Source organism: Clarias gariepinus, chromosome 22 (genome assembly GCF_024256425.1).
Source record: "Clarias gariepinus isolate MV-2021 ecotype Netherlands chromosome 22, CGAR_prim_01v2, whole genome shotgun sequence".
Taxonomy (NCBI): Eukaryota; Metazoa; Chordata; class Actinopteri; order Siluriformes; family Clariidae; genus Clarias; species Clarias gariepinus.
Window position 1 is genome coordinate 6989940 of NC_071121.1, and position 21959 is coordinate 7011898.

Genomic DNA, 21959 nt, shown 5'->3' on the forward strand with positions numbered 1-21959 from the left:
GATTCCAGCAAGGAACCGTGACATTCTGAACCAAAGCATGATGCCCTCCCTGAAAAACTGTCCCAAACGGCAGTTTTCCAACCTGATGACCCCAAAAACACCACCAAGATGACAACAGCCTTGCTGAGGAAGCTAAAGGTGATGAAGTGGCCAAGTATGTCTCCAGACCTGAACAATAAAGTGGTTGCTAATGCAAAACGTAGTTCAACTACCTTTAGAATCGGCAAACAGTAGCAGCTCCTGAACAGAATCGCAGAGAAACCAGGATGAAAAGGCTGTATTTAAAATGAGTTTTATTCTTCTTTACAAGAAATAAAGCAAAGACAAAGAAAACAGAATAGGGAAGGGTAACGGGCAGCGGTATATAAAGTGATGCAACCTCTGTCATCATCATCAAAAAAATATTTACAATTCAAAATTATATCCATACAAAACATGCCACATACAATAAAAATTTTTATTTATTCTCCTCAAAGTAGCTCTGCTGTACAGATGCAGCATCTTTTTTTTTTCTAAAAAGTAGGCTGGGCTTAAAAAAAAGCAATGCATTTTAAAATTAAATTAAATGATATATGCAGGGAGGGTTTAAATTAATATAGAACAAACTGGAAGGTAAGAGGTCCTACTAAACTCCAGTGAGTGTCTGCGAGATTTAAAAAGGTTCCCCAGTTCTGCATTTAGTCAAACATTTGTCTTGGGATTAATGACTGAATTATGGAATCATGGAAATCAAACCATACACTGTCTATACTGCCATTTCACAAGTGTTATACAAACATGTTCAGTTCTAGGGGGAGGGAAAATATGACACTCATCGTTTCATAAACAGTGTAATATAAGAAACCTTGCTTTAAAAAAATTATTTTTTTTTAATAAAAATCACTCGTAACCAATGACCAATTCTGGGACCAGGTTCAGTATTTCACAAGCAGTAGCATAAATAATATTAAAAGAAGAAATCTATGTGAACAATATTACATAAATACACATATGCTATGCACCATTCTACTACTCGTCTTCCAAGCATAAAGTATCATATCAAACATGAATTTTGTCTCAGCTTTCTCATTCACCTCAAACACTCTTCCCGATCATTGGTGAACACATGATAACCATCACTATTTTGTATGTCTGTATATGTTTAATAGCAAAAAATGCTAATAGAAAAACAAGTAAATGGAAAAAAAAAAAGACACTCTGAGTCATATACATATCAAGATATTACTTCGTTTTTCCATTTTACATATATTTATAGATATATACACATTTAATCTTTCTGATAAAATGATATCCAGTGGTTTATCTTATTCCATCGATTTTATTTCTCTAGAATTTTGATTTTATTCATTAAAAAGGGGTAGGATAAACAGCTTTTTGCCCCACCAATATATACATTTTGTACAAGTTGCATTACTTTTTAATATGAGGTCATACATCTGGGGAGGAAGGAACAAAGCACTATGCAGTTCATGGAGACTTTGTTCGGCTCCCTTCTCTGCAGATTAACTATTGTTTTTAAATTACTTTATTGTGAATGAAAAAAAACAAATGCCCTTTTTCTTAAAAAAAAAAAAAAAAAAAAAAAGTCTTTCTCAGCCTTCGCTTCAGCCTCACGAAAAAAAAAAAAAATAACAGTGCCAACAGCTCTCACACCGTATTACGGGTTATTATACAGCCTGCCTGCGCTCAGGCAGAGAAAGGCTCACTACAGTAAGTTTACAACAGTCCACTAAGTATTACAAAGACAAAGAGATATATGAAGAGTCGTTCGGAGTGAGAAGATGGAGATCTATAAAACATGGGGTATTTAAAATTAAAATGAAGAACATGACAAAAGGGGGAAAAAATAGTAGTCTTGCATCGTAAGTTACAATTTGTTAGTCAAGAGCCTCAGGCATCAATCTTTGTCAGTTGAGGGTTGTTGAATCGAACAGAGAGAAAGGAAAAGGGAAAAAAAAGAGCACCCTGCTTCAGTTGAATGTCATTCTGTTACTCAGTCTGTCTGGGTAAGAGTGGATTTGGTTGTGCGCTTACATATGAGGGAAAAAAAAAAAAAGAATGATTTCTAGCTGCAAATAGGCAGGTAATGGAAAGGAAAATGGCTACATGAGAACTACAGTCGTTTAGACTAGGTGGCCTTGTAGACTTAGACACCCATTTGGTTGTTGATTGCTCTGAATAATGCATGATCGTGCTGAAAGACTGTCGTAGAGGCTCTGTCGTTGTGTATTGTGGTAAGTTGCAAATGGCTCACTACTGTAACTAATAAGCAACACAGAGAGGAGCAAACCAGCTGCTGAAGTTTCCCTGCTTTAACCAAGAAAGGCGACTGCCATGAAAACTTTCCTCCCCTCGCCTTTGCACAGTAGCAATTAACAGTTTCATACAAAGCAGTCACTTTCCACAAACTCAATGAGGTAGACTGGGTCAACCAAACCCACCTTTAAACTCAATATAATAAAACTCTAAAATCTGGTGCCTTTTTTGAGCCACAGGTCAAATAGCATTTAAACTTTATATTATCGTACATCTTGTTCACAATAGGTACATAGTTCTGGTCTGAGCCACTCCAGGATTGTCTTGCCAATATCCATTTTGTCAATCTTCATTGCTGACTTGATGGGAGAGTGTTGTTCTGGGGTGACAAGGTGGTAGGAAGAGGAGGGGAAAAAAAAGAGGAGAAAAACAAAATCAATAAAAAAAAAAACCAACCAAACAATAAAAGATAGGTCCAAAGATAAAGTATTAGTTAATTTTTCAGTACTTGAATGGCTTTAATCAAACTTTCTTCACTGAGTTCTACCCTAAGTGTATTGATATGATACAAAGTCAGAAATTTTGGTAGATGTCGAGAGGATTGATTCCAGCCAGCTTATTGAAGAAGAACAGTAGAGGAAGTAGGAAGGAGGTGCTTTTGGCAGAGGCGAGTTTCAACAAGAAGATTCAAGCAAACAGTTGAGCTCATCAGAAAAACGAGTCGTAGCTTTGAATTTTATTCTCTTCAAAGCTTTGGCTCCTGATGGTACATATCAAAAGTCTTTTTTTTTTTTTTTTTTTCAGCTGATGGAGAGCAAACGTTTGCTCTCCCTCTTGTTTCAGGACAGCTTATGATCTGGGTAGTAATGTTAAAACGAGGCTTTGGCGCAGAAGTGTTCTGGCACCAGGGAGCGAAGGCATGTCTCGCACTTTCTCTCTCCCCGTTAGTTCATCCACTTTCGGCAATTCCAGGCTCCGCAATGGCAAGGGATCTTGTGCTGATCGTCCTCGAAGTCAAACTGATAGTCGTAGGTCAGCTATTGTTTCATCAGAGAGAGAAAGGGAAAAGGGAGCGCAAAAAAATAACAGATTTAGACATGGATCAATGCACAACATGTACAGTACTGTGAAAAAGTCTTTTGTCACCCGTCATTTCTTCACATTTTGTGTCTTAAGGAATAGTTCTCCAGGTTTCCTGAAGGCCTTTTTTGCCTATTATTTTTGGCAATTTTTCCTGTACCTGACCAATTTAGAGGAATGTTTGTTTGTTTAGCCACATAGTGACTTATGAATCAAGCAAGCATAAAAATCCATCTAACTTGAGGCATGAACCAGTGAAAAACAGGTGGAGATGATGACAGATGATCAGGCCGGTGATTAGTATACTGGTGATGTTGAATGGTTGGAACAGGTAAATGAGGTTGCTGCCGAGGTTATTACATAAACAAACTAGTTTTAAATTGCATCTTTAGTCTTTTACAGTAAAACATTTAAGTTAAATCTACATAATTTCATTCAATATAATGAAATAAGGGGTGGCTCAAGACTTTCTCCCACTATGTGATACAAATCATATAATAGAATTATTTTAGTCTACCGTGCATGATCCTTACCTCCTCACCCTTCGGAATTCTACGACTGGAAATGATGATGATCTTGTCTTCCTTGTCGAACGTCACAACTTCCGCAACACAGTTCGGTGCGCAGGAATGATTCACGTAGCTGAAACGGCGCACATAAAACATGGATGAATACAATAAAAGACTCAATAATCGCAAAATAGAACAACGCACTCACTGCGAGGGTCTTACCGAGCAGGGCCGCCAGTGAGGGTGGCATCTATTACATGCTCGTTATTAATGCGGAACATGTAGATCCCACGATTCTGATTGGGAACAATATTTCAAATGTCAGTAACTGCAAATGTTCTGAAAAGAAAAAAAAAAAAAGGGTCGTTTTAAAACTTTACAAACCTGCTCTTCGTAGATTTTTTCCCGTCGATTTGCCACCTCATTACGGATGATGGTACCGATGTACTCGATGACCATAGTGTGTTTTTCCAAGTCTTTAGCTGCATACAAGCCAAGTCCCTGGATACGAGAGCGAGCCAGGTACACATTGTTCTTCCATTCAGTTTTCAACCGCCTGTACTGTGAGGACTTGGAGTGAACAAACTGCTTGCTGTAGGGCGTGTTGATTTCTCCTGTAAACGTGCTCTGGTAGGCTTTGGACATACTTGTGCTATTCAGTGTATGGGGCCTACAGAAACAGGGAAAAAAAGGAAGCTTCATGTTAAGAGACATCCAGGAGACATCTTTCCTCTCCCATGAAAAGGCAAAACCACACACAATAGAAACTTTAATAACTGCTCATACGATGACCTTACCGTTTGCAGTGCGTGAGAATCTTGGGCTCAGAGCGGGCGCAACCAGTAGGATTAATCATAAGAGGAAGCTCCATGAGAGGATGGCGGCCATATCGGAATGTGTAATCCTGGCAGTTCTCCACTCCTGGAAGCTGTAGTAAAACGGTCGTTAAAGATGTTTTTCTTTGAAAGTGAATAACTTAATTTTAATTAATTACGATTATCAGTGTTGGAAATCATTTCATACCGACTCAGTGATGCGCATGACTGCATGGACAGTGAGTCCGTACATTTCCTCCCCCTTTACATGATCGGCAAAGAGCTTCAGCATGGCTGCTTCTTCACGCAGCTTGGCAACGTTCTGCACAATGTTGTTCCATATGCCTAATATTTAAAACAAGAACACGAGAACGAAATTTCTAAATTCAATCCATTGCAGCTCCAATAATTCACACTTAGACAGCAAACACAGTAAAGCTATTTACCGTCTGGACTGCTGTCCCGGAAGTGTAAATCTTCCTGTCCATGCTCCAGCACGCGCACTTCAAACAAGGGTTGGCCATCCTGCTCGCTGATGCGGCACCGGTAGCGACAACGTCGGTTTGGCACACGGGTGCTCCAGTAGATGCGCGTGGCCTCGTAACCTACAGGGAAGATGGCAGTAGGCGAATGGAAAGCAGCCATCTGCGAGGGGAGGAGTTGACCAACGGCATGGAAGATGAGCCCACCAACTCGGAAGAGGTGTATGCGATCGCCGCGCTGAAGGATGCTGGCAATCTGTTTCACTTCATCTCGCTCGATGTACACTCTCCGGAAGACGGCGAAGTTGCTGAGCTCCTCCTCACTAGGGCCTTTCAGCTTGTGCTGGGTGCACAGCATGGTTTTATCCTTGAAAAACATGCAGCGTGCTCGGATGGCGCAGGCAAAATGGTAGACGTTGGGGCAGCGGAGACGGTTACAGCTGTTGGTGGCACCGGTCTTCTGGCAGCATGCGCAGCGCGTGCGAAGTCCGCGTCGAAGGGCGACTTCTACATTGATGAGTGCACCACCCTGAGTCTCGTAGACTTCGGTAGACCACAGAGCACAGTTAAGATGCACCCACAGATCGACATCAATGTTAAGAAGACGAGCTGAACCATCGGTTGCTCCATCGCCTTCTTCATGGCAAAAGCAGCACTTGCGCTTATCACGTGGCAGCTTTTCTGGTCTGAGAGTGATACGCAGGCGCTCCATGAGCTCCGACACCTCTCGACTGTTCTCCTTCTTGGAGCTGCCCTTACGAATGGTGATGATCAAATGAAGGCGTTTCCAGCGCACACCTTTCCACTTCTTGATTTTGGGACGCATTTCATCATCCTCTGAGAAAGCTCTGCGCTGCTTAATGGGTTTGGGGGAGATCTCCATAATCAAAGACTCCTGAGATGCTGAGCCAGAGGCTGCAACAAGAGCGGACTCTTCAGATGGAGCGACCGGAGGGGCTAATACGATCTCCTCAGGCTCAGTCTTAACAGGGGCGCTCTGATCTGTTGTCAAAGGCTCACTTGGCGGCTCTGTTTTAATGGGAGCACTAGGGCTAGAAGAGGAGGGTGACTTGAGTTGAGCAGGAGGCTCTCGTTCAGGTTCTTGTTGAGCGGGAGGGTTAGACTGGGTGACGGGTTCAGGCTCAGCACAGATAGATGGTGGTGGTGGGAGTGGTAGTGGAGGAGGTGATGGTGGTGGAGGTGGTGAAGGTGAAGGTGGAGGAGATACCTCAACAGGAATGACAGGAAGATGGCGCACATCCAGGTCTGACACATTTGTCATGTAACAGTGCTGAGCTGGTCGATCCTCTTGCTCAGCATATTCCTAAAGGACGGAAAAGCCATTTTGGGGGGGATATTTATTATCAATCTAAAAAATTATGATTCTTCTATAGCTTTAAACTGAATGAATAACCAACCTGTTTAATCAAAGACAAAATGTCGACTTGCTTCTTCAGAGTACAGCCTGGCAAGGAAACATCAAACTGCTTAAGCCATTCCGCATCTTGGTTTGCAGATGGATCAGTCTTAACATACAGGGGTCCTAAAATAATTCAAATCATAATGGAAATAAAAAAATTAAAAAAAAGCATGTTTAAAACAGACCAAGTGTTAGCTAGCGTGCATTATATTACAATGCCCCAAAAATAGCGGTCACTGCCAGGCATTACAATTTCAGAAATATAATCTCTAAGCAAGAATGAAAACTGACATATTAACAGCATAAAGCTAATTTAGACAAAAAAAAAGAAAAGAAGGAAATTCTAATAATTTGCTTAACACTAGTTACCTGGGTTGGTGGATTCAGGTGTTTTTCCAGCACCAACACCACCTGCTCTACCAGGACTCCGGGGGAAAGCCACTTCATAGGACCCTGGCATACGCACCTTCAGTAGTTGGGCAACTGCCACCATCACAGAGTTCAGATTCTAAAGCGAAAACAAATGTTGCAGGTCAAAAGCAAGACAATAATCTTGTCTTTCAGATTTAAACAGTTTCTATCGTGTAAATACCTTGGCTGCAGCTGCAGAGAGTGTGAAGGTAACAGACACTTCGTTGCTTTTGGCCTTATCCCAGGGAGCAGATGAGGAACTAGCCTTTCCCTCCACTGCCTCAAATGGTTTGGATTCTACAAAACCTGGACATAATTGTGAAAAGATTAGATGACTTAATTATATTTGGACAGGACAACTGACTGTTTCAGGGGGGGAAAAAGCAATAATAATAGTCATAAAGCATACTAGGAATCGCAGAGCGTGGAATCATGGGAATAACAGGAGAAAGGGCTCTATGTTCCTCCTCTTCTTTAAGTTCTAAAAGGTGAGGAAAGCGTGATGTGTCGTCCCCAAACTGACTCTCAGGTGATGATGCAGGTACAATGGTGTCTGGAACATCACTGTCATCATCACTCTCCATCCTGAAAGTAATCCATTTACCACCGCAAGTTTACCATCATATGCAAGTCATACATTATTATGCAATGAGACCCATAAGATTCTTTTCTACTGCATACCTCACATCTTCATTCTGATTATGTGGAGGAGTGGGAAGAGCTGCTAGTATGTCGACACTCTTTACTTCCTCAGCAACGGAGTCTAAAGTGTACGGAAAAGATACTTTTAATGTAGTTTGATTCATGTCAACATAAAGCATTGCAACTTGATACGGGCATGAATGATCATTTTAGCTACCTGTGGCATCCTCTGAATTTCCCCTTTCTTTCTGCGGCTCTGCTAATTCCTCTACTGCAGTCACTCCATTCAAAAGCTTGTGCTGCACCGAAGGAGGTGGAGTTGGGGGAAGTGATGAAGGTGGTGTTGGAGGATTGCTGAGGTTATTCTAATTTGAGGAAAAAGTAAAACAAGCCAATAAAGCATCCAGCATGTAAATTTATCTTACAATCCAGCAGACTCAAAAATTACTAGCGGTCATATTTAGCAATTCATAGTAGTACGGAATAAGTTTGTACCTTGGTAAGGAGCTGGGAATAGTAGTCTGGAATATTGTCTATTACTGCATTTCCAAAAGAGCCTTTCAACTGTGTTTTGCCATTAGCTGGACTGCTGCCAAAAGGAGCAAACAAATCCAGACTAGCAGTAATAGAAGGCTCCATCAAAGGAAGAAGAGACAGTCCCTAAGAGGATTTAAGGAAGAAAAGCTGATTACTGAACACTGATCAAAGCTGGGGCAGTAAAGTGCTGCATAACAATTAGTGCTGCACAAAATAATGTAGTTTACTGACTATTGCAAAATTGGATTTGCAGCGCCAAAGCCTGGACCATTCACTTGATTACAAAATAAGTGGTGCAAACAATTTTTTTTTAATGCGCACTTCTTTTAAAATTTCACATATCTTACTATTTCCTCATCTTGATGTAGGTCTCAGAGGTCCCTGAACTTAACAGTTTTTTTCCATCCCCAAAATGCTCTCAATTACCAATTTTTAATTTTACTCATCCATTGCAAATGCTGTTCCAGGGCGTACGTAAATGAGCTACTGCCGAGCCACACCCAGAAAGATAACTGCAGAGCTAAGCAGATATACAAACTGAGCAGCAAGCCAAAAGATGCATCTTCTTAAAGGCAAATAATCTAACTGACGTGCTTAAGATCTAGAAAAAAATAATACATTAGAAATGGACAAGCAGGGATTTCCCCAAAACACACCGTTTTTGTTAAATAACTAAAAATGACTAAAAAGTACTCGAGTAGAAACATTTTTGTTTATATTGCGCAGCCATAATAACATTATTTCTCTTGCTTTCACAGTCCTTACTTGTTTAAGTTGCTTCATTATTGCTTCTGTTTTTCCAACCTCATCTTTTTTGTTCTTTTTGCGAGCACTTGCTCCCCGCTCTCCAGCCTTTGTAGTCCGCTTGGCTTTTGTTACAGGTGGTCTTTTAGTAATTGATTGGAGATCCTAGTCAAACAATGGATGAAAAGAGCCGAGATAAAGCGTTTATTTATGAACATATTACACCTCATACTAATGGACAACTATATGCATGTTTTTACCTCCATGTTACGTGGTGTCTCCTGAAGCTTTTGCTCCAACATTGCCAGCTTACTGTTAATATGTCCATTAATTTCATTGTGGATACCATCAGATGGCCTCGGTGATGGCAATTGTAGACTCTTGGTTCGAAGAAGTTTCTGCAGAAGTTCTGTTCTGGGATTTTGGCCCATTATGTCGTCTGGCAGATTTCCAGGGCCTGAGATATTACTGGTATTAATGGATTCACCAATGATTTCTCGCTTAATAGTTGCAGAAGAAGCTTCTCCACTATCTCCTGAGTCACAATTTACCTCTCGTGGTTCCTGTTTTATATTTTGCAGTGTAATTTTGCACACATCCCTTTCATTAGATACTTCACCATCAACAGCTCCCGAAACTGACTGCTGTGGCAAATTAGACACTAACTTAGGAGATGGGCCATTAAGGGGAATAGGAGTTATTGGCTTTTGGGGTCCTGGAACCAGGGGCTCAGACTTAAGGCCAGAGACTTCTTGTGGGGCCTTAGCTATAGGTGATCTTAATGGTGAGGCGGCTGTCGTTCCAGCATTACTAAACGGACTGTTTTTTCCAGCTCCACAATCTGATCTAGATGCGGGTGATGGGTGGTTAGAGAGAGAAGCAGTACCAAAATCATTTTTACTAAATGATGCTGGACTTGAGCCAGCTTCTTGAACAGAAGAGCCAGCTGAACCAACATGGGAAGGAGAAACCTGAAAGGGGCTAAGTGCTCTTACACCGAGACACTGCCCTTGACCTGGTGGAGTCTGGCGCATACCCATTATTTGTCTTTGCTGACCAGAATGAGGGCTACCAGGTGATCCCTGACCCATAAGTTGACGAGGAGACATTGGTCTAGCCATGTGACCTAGAGGTGTTGGACGAACCTGACTCATCATTGGTCTTGCCAAAGGTACGTGGCCTCTCAACATTTGATGCTGCTGCTGCATCATCATCTGCTGTTGTTGGGTGGTTGTGTTGTATTGAGGCGATACTCCTTGTGAAGTTTGTTGAGGGTGCAACGATGCAGCATTTTGAAATTGTGGAGCCATGACAGAGGGCTGTCCAATAACTCCTTGATGCTGTGAAGGTCCAACTGGTCCTTGCTTAGCAGCAAACCCATAAGGGTGTTGCTGCTGTGCCTCAAGCCCTGGCATTCTTGGACCAGCAGGTTGTGGGCCTCGAATTTGGCCCTGTGTCTGTCCCTGCAGTCTCAGCATCTGACCCTGCTGTTGAGCTTGCCGCTGAGCAATTATTGCCTGAATTTGCTGCAACTGTTGGTTAGGAGGTAGGTGCCGTAACTGAGGGTTCTGTGCAATTAAGGCTTGAATGTTAATAGGAGCTCGTATTTGTCCGGGGGGTGCACCGGCCCTTTGAGTCATCATTATTTGTTGATTTCTATTTAGCTGTTGTTGGGCCAATACATCTTGTTGCTGATTTGGATTACCAGGTATTACAGCCTGATTCTGTCCACTCTGTTGTGCTAGCATGCCCTGAATTTGTGCAGCATTTTGACCGCCTTGTTGTAGCTGCTGGGCAACATAACACATTTGTTGACCTTCCTGTTTCACTTGTTCCAAATTAACAGAGTTTTGCCGTTGTAAGGCAAGTTGCATCTGTTCTTGAGGTTGTAAACCAGTCTGCTGGTTATTCACATAGCTATGCTGTTGTGCTGAGCCAGCATTTTGTCCTGGTTGCTGCTGTGTTGCTTGCAGCTGTTGTGGAACCACATAAGCAACAGTTGCTGATTGCTGACTAACTGCCCCCTGAGGGTCTCCACTTGCCCCAGGTTGGATCTGGCCTGGTGTTGAAGATCCAGCTTGCTGGGGTGGGGTTTTGGGACTAAGAATTCCACCATCTTTAGGAGCTGGGCTCCTATCTTGAGAGAGGCCTGGAGCACCCTGCTGCAAAATGTCAACATTTCCTTGAACACCACTAGAAGGGGGTGTTCCCATTGTCCCTTGCTGTTCTGGTCCACCCATTTGTGTCAGTTGTCTCTGCTGTGGTATTTGCTGCTGTTGGAGCTGTACTAGATTCTTTGCTGTATTCTGTTGCTGTGAAATAAGCATACGCTGTGCCAAAATAGTCTGCTGAGCAGTTAGCTGGCCCTGTGGCCCTCTAAGCACATGTTGTTGTTCACTGGGAACTTGTTGCCCCATCAAACCCTGAGGTCTCTGCAGCTGCTGCACTGGTAGATTTCCAGCCACGGCTTGTTGGCCCGTCATCATATTTTGGTTCGGAGTCATTGGCTGGGCCATGATGTTTGATTGTGCTGGTCCAACTGCTTGGTTTCCCATCATGCCCTGAGGAATCTGCATAAGACCTTGTTGATGTTGCTGGGTAGACATTATTCCCGGTTGTATGTTTGGCTGCTGCTGCCCCATTACTGCATTGCTCATCAATGCTTGAGGTGCCTGGCCACCAATAGGTCCAGCCTGTTGACTCATAACAGACTGCTGGCTTTGATTTGCCACAGGTTGCTGTCCCATCATGAACTGCTGTTGCAGCTTTTGAACCATCTGCATCCTTTGCATCTGCCTTTCCTGGAGAACCCTTGGATCTGGTCCTTGTGCACCAGTCCCTTGTGGAAAAAATCCACCAGTGGGGCCAGGTGGCCCAGTGCCAAGTGCTCCAGGGTGAGGAGTTTGGCCAGCTGGAAATGGATGGACTTGTGGCATTCTAACTGGCATTCCCCCTTGTGGAATCCCTCCAGGTACTTGACCCATCATTGGCCCTCCTTGTTGACCCATTATCATCTGTCCTGGCATCTTAGAAAGCATGTGGGGTGCTTGGTTTGAGGGACCAGGTGCTAGCATGGAAGAGCCTTGCTGATGTTGCTGCTGCTTACTTCTGTATTCAGCAATCAGATTGGTGTGCTCCTTCTGCTGCTTACGTACCTACAAGAAAAAGAAAAAAAAAACATGGAAATCTAGAAAATAAACAACAGATGTATGAGATGACCAAATCAATTAGTATGAGAGAGAGGGCTCACCTGATCCAACTGTTTCTGGATTTTACTTTGCTCTTCAGTGACCAGTTTCAGCTTTTCAGCATCAGCTTCTGCAAATTCACGTCCTGCTTTCTTAGCTGTACGCTGCTTAGCACAAAGTGCTTTGCGAGATTTGCGATGTGCTCCTATCTGCTCCTCCAGAAATTTTAGCTGCATCTGTAGCAGCTGCTGAGTGTGTACAAGCCACTCTTCATATTGGTGCTGTTCAGCATCATCTATCGTGCAAAAGAAATTAAAATAATGAATTTTATATGTTGAAATTAATGCTTTAGCATAAGCAGACATATTTTTTTATTAAAAAAAACATACTAATGATGCCTTGGACAAATTGTGGAGGATTAGGTCGTGGCTGAACCTTGTCACTGCTTTCCCCTTCCTGAAATTTAAAGAATGCATGATAAATGATGAAACAACTTCTGAAATAATGAAATTTGTAACCAAGGGAAAAAAAAAGGACAATTCACCAACCTTAGATGGTCCAGATCCAATGACACCCTGAGCATCTGCATTTCCTGGTGCTGAAGCCAACCTTTGGGCCAAGAGAGATACCTGTTGTCTAAAAAGATAAAGTATAAATGTCAACCTTTGCTGTAGGAGGAAAATGGCAACATATTTTTTAACACCAAATTAACTAAAGATACCTATTAATGCCAGAAGGTACATTCATTGGGTCCTGAGTCAACACTCTTTTGATTCCTTTCAAAGCCACCATCTTGGCTTTAGCAATGGGATCCATGTCATCAGTCATAAATTTATCCAAATCTAAAAGGACATGACACCATGTTATGATCATGTAAATTGTATAAAATTCATACAAAGACTAGAAGATCCAGTGACTATTGCTTTACCTTTATCTGGGAAGAAGTTAGTAGGGACAGTTTGAGGTTTTGGATGATGCTGAGGTGGTGCTGCTTGCTGCTGTTGATCGAGAGCCGGGTGAATGCTGCCCGGCTGTGCAGCTCTTATCATGGCTTGTTGTTGCATCACTGCTGGATGTGCACTAAGCATCCTGTGTTGCTGCGGGGCTAATATATGAGGAGGCCTTGGTACCATTCCTGGTTGGCTCAGAAGACCCTGAGGCGGACGGTGATGGGGTAGTAAGATCTGGCCTGGTCCCCCAGAAGGCTGTTGCTGATTCTGAATATTGTGAAGGTGGCTGCCCAGTCCCCCTTGTAGAGCATTCAATTGTTGCTGTTGTTGCTGTTTTTGAAGTTCCTTCTTTTCATGCTCCAGTAGGTCCTGGATCAATAAAGGCAGTTCACTTGCTTCCAGTGAGCTTTCTACTTTGTCAAGATCAACTGCAGGTGAGTGCTGGTCACCCCCATCTGGCAGACAAAGTGTGTCTTCGGGTAGGTCTGGATGGGGTGTAGCTGGAGGAAAAGTCAGAGCATTAGCTTGGTTAGGGGGAGGAAATGGAGCACCACCCAAGCGGACAGTGCTTAATGAGGCAGATGAACTCTCTGACTCAGTTGAGATCTTGGACGGTGTTCCACTTAGAAGCAAAGAGACTGCTTCACCCATCTCATCTTTCACCGGAGTCTGCGCTGACTGTTGAGCACAAATTGAGCTTTTCTCTTCAAGCTTCACTGTGTTATTGGTATCTAAGGGCTCTACCTTGGGGGGAAGAGAAATGTTGGAAGGTGTGGAAGCCTCAGTCTTTAATGGTAGTGGTGTGGAAGCTGTGAGTGACTGCTTTGCAGTTATACTAACTTTAGGCTTTTCTTCCACCTTTGTGCCTGAACCCTCACCTTCTGCTTCAACAAGTCGTAACTGGTCAGAAAAAACATCCTTGGGGTCACCCTGATTAAGCTCAGGGTCAGTGTATGCAAGCAGGTCAAACTCATCACTGTTAAGCAGATCATCCAAATGTGGATCATTTGTTTCAAGATTGTCAAGGTTCCCCAAATCATCATCGCCTTTATCAGGATCCAAATCGAGTGCAAGATCATCCTCATCCTCAACTCCAGTTTCTGCTCCTGTTTCTCCAAGATCTTTGGCTGCAAAATGATCCTCAAGGTCGGCCTCTGGTAAGTCAACAGTTTCTTCTGCAGCACTGTTTTGAGAACTCTGACTCTGTTCAGAGTTGTTTTGAGACTGCAGTTGTGGTTGGGATGGAGGAATATTGGTTTGCTGTCTCATTAATTGGCCCAAATTAGCTTGAGGCAACCCAAGTCTGGGACCTTGCCCACCATTTCCCGGAGCAGCAAAAGAAGGGGGTAAGGATGCTGGAACAAACCCAGCAGGCACCTCCTGCTGTTGTATAAATGGTGGCCGTGGCTGAGATGGCCTTGGCAAAAACTGAGATGCCATTGGTAGTCTCTGGGCATTATGTTTTAATTCTATGAACTGGGGTGGGGGTCCTGACATGGAGTGTTGCATTGTCTCGGACCCGGTGCCTTGTGACACAGCAAGAGGATTAGGCATGCCTTGCATACTTAAAGGATTGTTTAAAGGCGCATTAAGATGATGCCTGGGTCCAATTTCCATCATGGTTGGTTGTGGGAGCCTCCGTGGTCCAGCAACCTGACCTTGCCACTGTGTGGGAAACGGTGGTCGAGGATACATCCCCTGGGTAACATTAGCACCAGCTTGCCTGTAGACAAATTTTAGATATCAAAATATCTTAATGATTCATGTCCTACTTATTAATCATGTTAATCATGCAGTTGAAATAGAACAGGTGATACAAAAGAAAATCACAAACCATACCTTAGCACATTTGGGTCCATGATACCAGGTGTTCCAGGAAGAGGAGGGGGAGGAGGAGGGTGGCCCAGCTTCTCATCTGCTGTTCCCATAGGTAGAGGTAGCTTGCCAGGAATGGCAACTTGAGAGACAGCTGCTCTGTCCTAATTGGCATATTATTTTTGCAAGACAATTAACCAGAGCAACTAATGATGCACATCAGTTCACTACATAAATTATATGCCATAAAGAATGTTATCTCTGTGATCATTATGTTTAAAAAAAATACCTGCGGATAAGGAGGTGGTGCTCGCTGGGATTTATCATGTTGAAAAACAGCCATTTCACCTTCTTGCCAGTTTGGAACATTGTTCATGGGAGCATTTGCATCCTTTTCTTGCCGAACTGAGCTCCTTTGCATTTTCTGTCTGAAAAATTCTCTGAGTCTCTGTTTCTATGGTAAAAATAGAGGGACATTGAAAAAGAGTTAATGATTAACTCCTTAATAAACAGATTTTTAATAAATAATTAACTTATTTTCTACCTCTATGAATTGATCATGTACCTGTCTGTGCTTTTCAAGCTCTGAAGGACTAAGACCAATAAGTGACTGGTCCTGTCCAGCTGAAAGGTCAGGCAGCTCTTGGGTGCTTGGTATAACTGGTAAATGATGTGTATCTTGATTTCCAACTGGTAATTGAGTCTTGGCATTTAAATCAGCAGCCATGGTTGGTGGCATAGATGCTGATTGCTGGAGTTGAACCTGAGCTTGCTGGGAACTGGTTACTTGTTTTGAACCCATTGCTTGTTGCTGGCTGATCTGAAGTGTATCCATGCTGGGGCTGCGGCTAAAACCAGGTGGTCCAGACGGTTTTCCACTTAGTGGATCTCCTACTGATGGTGAACAAGGAGTCTGCTGGTTGGACTGAGGCGACCCTCTAAAGGAAGCCTCTGTGATTGCAGAGGATGGGCGAGGAGGTTTGTGCAATGAGGTGAAAGGATCTCTGGACTGAGGTCGTGAGGGTGGCCGTGAGTGAGGGTCTGGAGACTGAAATCGTGGGGTAGCTGGTGACTGCGCAGAGTGTCCGTCATTAGAGAGTGCTCCTGGAGTAAGAGGAGAACTCCCCTGTGACTGAGGGCTAGAGGCAACTTTTGGATAAGATTCTTGTTGTATAGGCAGTCTCTGAAGCAAAGAGGATGAACCATCTCCTGATTGGGGGCGGGGTGTAAGAGGAGATTGGACACAGGAATCAGAAAAGGCAGAGGGAGACTGGCGATAGCTCTCGGGGGGATGGTTAGGAGATAGGCTAGGGGGAAGTGGAGCAGATGAGGTCCCAGCATCACCCTGATGCATGCGTGGCGTCATAGGAGCTTTGAACAGGCCATCGCCAGAGTCACACATCCCTGCGGGGGAATTTGTGCCTAGGCCAGCAGAAGAACGTGGAGAAGGGACACTCATGTCTGCCCTGTTTTGAAGCATACCTCCAGGCGAAGAAGCAACAGTAGAAGGGGATGAAGATGAAGCGTACTCCTGTCGGCCACGCACTGGGTCTCCATGGAGAGCTGTATGAGGTGGGGAGAACAAAGGAGGGTCTCCAGTCCCAACTGCTTTTGGTCGAGGACTCTCAGGTAGGCCAACAGGTTCCTGAGAGGCCTGTTGAGTTTGGGGTGGAAGTATCTGCTGCTGAGGTTTAAAGAACGGGTCAACCTGCTGAGCCTTGCGAGGCATTCCTGGCTGCATATCATGGGAACCAAGACTGGTCGGCCGTCCCTGAGGAGCACCCTGTTGGCCAGGTAAAGGGTAACCTGAGGAGGCCTGCAGAGGGCTAAAGGAAGGCTGTGAATAAGGTGTCGATGGTTGAGATTGACCATGCGGAGACTGAGATGGAGGCTTAGGAAAGGAGTCACCATGAACATCGGATGAACCTGAGGCCTTCAGAGATCCATCTGGAGAAAAAACTGAGGATGCTGTATCCGGGGTAAAGGGAAATGCACTCCCAGCAGAGCTTGGCTGAGAGGGAGTGGAAAGAGAGCCACAGGGTGGTGGAATTTGAAGGTGCAGACTGGGTCGTTCCCCTTTAATTCGTACTGGCTCAGTTTTAATAGGCCTTAACACTTGACTCTCTGCTTGCTATCAATAACAGAAGAGGAAAAAAATTAATAAATAATGGTTTCTCAGATTCTAAAAATGCTTTAAATTGAATGTAATTGTTAAAATTCTTACCTTCTGTGCTTTGCTAATTCTCTGAGCTGCCCTGTTATCTTTGGCCTTTTGCTGGAGGAGGGGAAAAAAAAATAATAAAAAAAATTTATATCAATACTAAATCTTGAGCTTATGTTGATGTTATGATACACATGTTGCGTATGTGCTGTATACATGTCTATGACCTTACCAAAAAGGGAACCTTTTCAGCTGCTGATACTTTTCTCCAGATCTTCATTATCTGCTTGCAGCGGCTTGCCCAATCTGTCAAATATTGTTAATATTTTTATAACAAATGTTTTTTTTTTTTTTATTCTGAATGCATTAACAATTAGTTTTAACATCATATTTAAAAAAAAAAAAAAAAAAAAAAAAAACTAACCAGGGTAGTCTTGCTTGAGATTAGGAAAATTTATGTTAGCATAAAGTACAGGAGAAATTGTAGATAGATTTCCAAGTTCTTCATCTTTTTCCCAGCGCTGTAAACTTCGTTGATTGTATGACAGGCCATCTCCTTCCTGTTCGGTAGGAGTTGGAGGTGTAGTCGGCGTGGCTGGAGTGGAAGGTGTTGCCCAAGGGCTTTCCTCATCCTGTTCTGGACTGAAAATTCCACCACGATCACTGGAAAACAAAAATATGTATTAAATAGTGTTCTAAAATGAAATATGGAATGTTTTGAAACAAACAAATATAATGTCCTGTCCTTACGGTGGATCAAAAAATGGGGACTGGGAGAGTCCTTGAAATGGCTCCATTATACTAGCCGAGGGCAGTGAGCCAGATGTGGAAGCACCTGCAAAAAAATGTAACCAATCAAGGTCAAGCTGCATTTAATGATATCAATAAATGGCAAATACAGATTATTACATGTGCATTCGGTTTAATCTTACCAGGAAGGTTTCTTAGAGACAAACCACTACGATTACTCTCCCCTTCTAGGACAGGCCTCATACTAGTTTGAATCGTGCCACTTAGAGTGCTTCCTTCAGAGGGTCCAAGGACCTTACGGAAGAACTGCTCAGAGTCTTGTTTTTCTGTCGCCTGTGGAAGACCTAAAAAAGAAGAAGAAGAAAAAAAAAGTTGAGAAAAAAAATAATGATGAAATTGTTCTAAACAAATATTTATAGAAATATTTAAGTGCAAGTTTTACCTCCATTTCTCTGTACGTTTGAGGCTGGGGTGTCACCTGAACTCTGATCACTGATAGAGGGTTGCTCACCTGCTCCTGCAATTACTGAAATGCAAATGCAATAAACTTAGTTATATTAAAAATTAAAACTAAAATATTAACATATTAAATATGAAGATATTCCATTATTTTAATTTAAGTTCTGAGCACTTCAAAGTTTCACAACTTACATTTCTCTCCTTGAGGCTTTAAGCCATCACCCTCTCGCCTGAGCTGCAGGGTTGCTTCAGGTATTCGGTTTTCAACCTCTACTACAACAAAGTACATGTAAATGTTAAATTTTATGTAAAGTTAAGGAATTTTTAAGAATTACCCTAACACTCACTAAAATTTCTTCTACATGGTGTCATACCCGATTCTGAAACTGTGGGTCTACAGCTAGGAGCAGGAAACGAGGGTCGTGGCATACCCTGACAATGTCTCTGCGCTGGAGGGGCCAGAAAAGCCCTTTTACTTAGGTCAAGCAATGTCTTTCCAAAAAAAGCTTCCTGTAGGTATGCAGGGAACATGTCTTCCAATTTGCTTTTTTTCCTCCCTCTACGTTTTTTGGCAAGTTCACCATCTCCTTCTGCTGCCTTAACATCAGGTGGATCCATGTCAGGATGAGGTCCTTTAAAAAATATATATATAAATAAATACATTAGGTCATGAACACCTCTGCCTAAACATAAATGCATGTGCATATACTTAGTCGAGAGCTAGATTCACTTGCCTTCTTCGAGTTTTGTTTCTGTTGCCTGTCCTTCAGACACACCGTCACCAGATGCAGACAGGCTCTTTCTCATCCGCGTGTGACATTTTCTTTGCCGGACCATGAAACCTCCAATGCCTACAAAAGGATCAACGAAGTCATTCAGCACTCATGTAACCCCGCCCTTTTGTGATGATGAAACAAATATCAGAGCGGCTGCAGTCACCTGGCCTGTACGGTTTCCGCTTCCGCTTCTTTCCTTCATCGGTTTCATCTGCTCCTTTAAGAACGTCACAGTCAGCTGTCCCCTCTATACCTCCATCTGCCCCAGGCTCCTTGTCTACACCACCATCACGATCTGGGCTGCCAGGAGCTTCCAGTTTAGCGTCGCACTCCATTGACTCAGCGCAGCCTAAAAATGCAGATTTAGGACAAAACTCATCATTTCATATTGGCAATAAGACATCGGTTTTGTTATCTTATCAAGAGGCAAGTCTAATATATACTGCCTGGCCAACAAAGTCACACACTCCAAAATTTAATTCCATCACCTTTAGCTTTGAACGCAGGACACAACATGATAGCTAGTTCATGTATGAAAATGATTCCTCATGCTTCCAGAACCATGCAAAATTTGAGTCCTGAAATGTACCAGGTGCCATCAGGAAAGAAGACTCTACTGATAACCTCATCATTAAGTACTTTCAGGTCGTCAGCCGACCAAGTGAAGCAACCCAGATCATAACACTGCCTCAAGTGTTCACATGCCTTCCTTCTTACTCTGACGCACACATCGCTCTGGAATGGGGTCAATCAGACCACATAACATTTTTCCATTGAAAAGTCCAATCTTTATGCTCCCTAGCAAACTGAAACCTTTTTGTTTTCCTCATTTATAGTTTTCTTATGGACATGCAGCTGTTTAATCCCAACCCTTTTGAGTTCTCATCACATTGTGTGTGAATGGAGAGTTTCTTACATTCACTAATAAACATAGCTATAGTTTAAACTGTTGATTTCTTTTAACCATGCAACTTTATTAAGTATTTAAGTGATCTCCAGTCATGATTTCCTTCCGACCACAATTCTTTGACAAAGTTGACGGTTCAACACCACCCTTCCAGGTTTTCATTGTGTGTTGGGTTCTTACCCCAGTTCTAATCATTCAGTCATTTTTCTTTGCCTAATGCAGCCCAAACAATTTGACACTTCTGCAATGGTGCCTTTTTTTTTTTTTAGGGCAGGCAGTGTATTACAACACAGACATATGTTTAACATAAACAGTCCCTCCAGAATTATTCCAGGTAGAAAGAATAAATGAGAGCAACTTCACTCTACAATCACAAAAATAATTAATGAGTGTTTAGCTTTCTCTAATTTAACAGGCAAAATATTTACTTGCTCTAAGATTTTGCGCTAACTGGTAAATTAGCTGATATCATCTAGTTGCGTTTACTTTTTTCAATTATTTTTTATCTTTTTTTTTTTAATTAAAAAATTACCTTTCCCCTCCTCTCCATCACCATCACCCTCTTTCAGCTCGCCATCAGGAGCTCCATCGATACATATGGTACCCAGTCGGGAACGCCGTTGTCTGCGTTTATGCAGCGGTGACATGGAGATACTACGCAGTAAAGACATTCCCGTCTCTGTAAGCCAGACACCCTCCAGGCGGTAGAACTGCGGCTCTGTAGAAGAAAGATTTGCAACAGGATTAGACATTCACACAGGATGACATAATGGCATCTACTCACCAGGATAAAATAAATGGGAAAAAAAAATGTATATACATCTTAAATCGGACATACCCGGCTCCTTTATTTTGAAAGCTGACATCATTGGTGATTGCACTGTAGGAATAGTGTAAAGGCAAGACAACACAATAGTAAGAACAAGAAGAACATTGCACAGTTCAAAGAAAAATTACTTTCCTCATAAAATCTTCATTAGAAACAAAACGACTCACCAACAGGTCTGGGAACATACGGAGTACAAGCTGTACAGGCAAAGCCCTCATCAGATGCTTGTTCGACCTCATCCTCAGTATAAAGGCTCTCGCATACAGCATGTACCCATCTACAAACAAAAGACGAATCTCAACTCAAATGTTCATTGTGTTGCAGCATAAAACATTTTCTCAGTCAGTCATGACTATGTACCTGTCACAGTGCTGGCACTGCAGAAGCAGTTCTTCTTCCATGAAGTTCTCATGACATACAGGGCATGTGACCAGACTGGCACAAGGGCCACAGTGGTTATAGTTATTCTGCCACTCGCAGTGAAACCCCGGTGAGCTGGCCCCACAGTGCATGCAGCACACACACCTACAAACAAACAGCATGGAAACAAAGCCGCTGATCTATTTATTCAAGGCTACACCAGCAGCAACAAAGCAATGCAAACACTTTCAGTGTTGGACAATCCAGTAGCCCAATGCTACTGTAACTGTACGTCAGTTTATCACTGCCTGGCAACTAACCCTGGATCATATTAGCTTTTTATACTAATCTGTCATGCATTTCTGGCTATAAAATATAAACATTTCACCCAATATTTACATTAAATCTGCTGGATATTATTATAACATGATATTACATATAGTGGTTAGAGCGGAAAGTAAACAGCATCAATATACTTTATGTGCACGCTTGCTACACAAACTGCTGCGTCCATAGTTCCCAGTGCATATACACAGGAGAATTCCCAAGCCCTGTGGACTAGATAAATTATTTATTATTTATCCTCTACTGTAAGCAAAAGGACCTGACAATAAAAGACAATGAAACCAAGACACCATGTTACATACCATTTGCACTTCCAGCCCCCCTTTGGCACTGTGTGCAGTGGTGGATCCAAGCAGTAGGTGTGATAGCTGACATCACAGTCATCACACAGCAGCAACCTTGCAGGATCAGAGGCCTTCCCACACACCTCACAAACGATACACTCAAGACAACGCCAACCTTTTCTTAGCATCATCTTGGTGATCTGCAGGCAGAATGGGGAAAATAAATCAGTTCTCAATAT

The 21959-nt window shown here is 42.7% G+C and overlaps 1 protein-coding gene across 2 annotated transcripts in view; it reads right to left on the reverse strand.

The window, feature by feature from the left end:
* Positions 1 to 1574: 1574 nt before the first annotated feature.
* kmt2d (lysine (K)-specific methyltransferase 2D) overlaps positions 1575 to 21959 on the reverse strand; it is a 31762-nt gene continuing 11377 nt past the window's right edge. For both annotated transcript variants that reach the window (XM_053483000.1, XM_053483001.1), the window contains exons 16-54: positions 21739 to 21920; positions 21092 to 21256; positions 20899 to 21008; positions 20741 to 20782; positions 20435 to 20620; positions 19159 to 19344; positions 18954 to 19070; positions 18594 to 18851; positions 18412 to 18492; positions 18203 to 18286; positions 17943 to 18104; positions 17761 to 17845; positions 17435 to 17673; positions 17243 to 17316; positions 17074 to 17124; positions 15415 to 16980; positions 15139 to 15303; positions 14874 to 15013; positions 13013 to 14757; positions 12806 to 12926; positions 12633 to 12720; positions 12474 to 12540; positions 12147 to 12379; positions 9157 to 12051; positions 8918 to 9061; positions 8111 to 8275; positions 7833 to 7980; positions 7655 to 7736; positions 7383 to 7558; positions 7155 to 7279; positions 6932 to 7070; positions 6561 to 6685; positions 5107 to 6466; positions 4869 to 5005; positions 4643 to 4773; positions 4230 to 4515; positions 4068 to 4141; positions 3870 to 3978; positions 1575 to 3293 (exon numbers count right to left, since the gene is read on the reverse strand). In XM_053483000.1, the coding sequence (XP_053338975.1) occupies positions 3201 to 3293; positions 3870 to 3978; positions 4068 to 4141; positions 4230 to 4515; positions 4643 to 4773; positions 4869 to 5005; positions 5107 to 6466; positions 6561 to 6685; positions 6932 to 7070; positions 7155 to 7279; positions 7383 to 7558; positions 7655 to 7736; positions 7833 to 7980; positions 8111 to 8275; positions 8918 to 9061; positions 9157 to 12051; positions 12147 to 12379; positions 12474 to 12540; positions 12633 to 12720; positions 12806 to 12926; positions 13013 to 14757; positions 14874 to 15013; positions 15139 to 15303; positions 15415 to 16980; positions 17074 to 17124; positions 17243 to 17316; positions 17435 to 17673; positions 17761 to 17845; positions 17943 to 18104; positions 18203 to 18286; positions 18412 to 18492; positions 18594 to 18851; positions 18954 to 19070; positions 19159 to 19344; positions 20435 to 20620; positions 20741 to 20782; positions 20899 to 21008; positions 21092 to 21256; positions 21739 to 21920 (12336 nt within the window). In that variant the 3' untranslated portion in view covers positions 1575 to 3200. The remainder of the gene's footprint in view (positions 3294 to 3869; positions 3979 to 4067; positions 4142 to 4229; positions 4516 to 4642; positions 4774 to 4868; positions 5006 to 5106; positions 6467 to 6560; positions 6686 to 6931; positions 7071 to 7154; positions 7280 to 7382; positions 7559 to 7654; positions 7737 to 7832; positions 7981 to 8110; positions 8276 to 8917; positions 9062 to 9156; positions 12052 to 12146; positions 12380 to 12473; positions 12541 to 12632; positions 12721 to 12805; positions 12927 to 13012; positions 14758 to 14873; positions 15014 to 15138; positions 15304 to 15414; positions 16981 to 17073; positions 17125 to 17242; positions 17317 to 17434; positions 17674 to 17760; positions 17846 to 17942; positions 18105 to 18202; positions 18287 to 18411; positions 18493 to 18593; positions 18852 to 18953; positions 19071 to 19158; positions 19345 to 20434; positions 20621 to 20740; positions 20783 to 20898; positions 21009 to 21091; positions 21257 to 21738; positions 21921 to 21959) is intronic.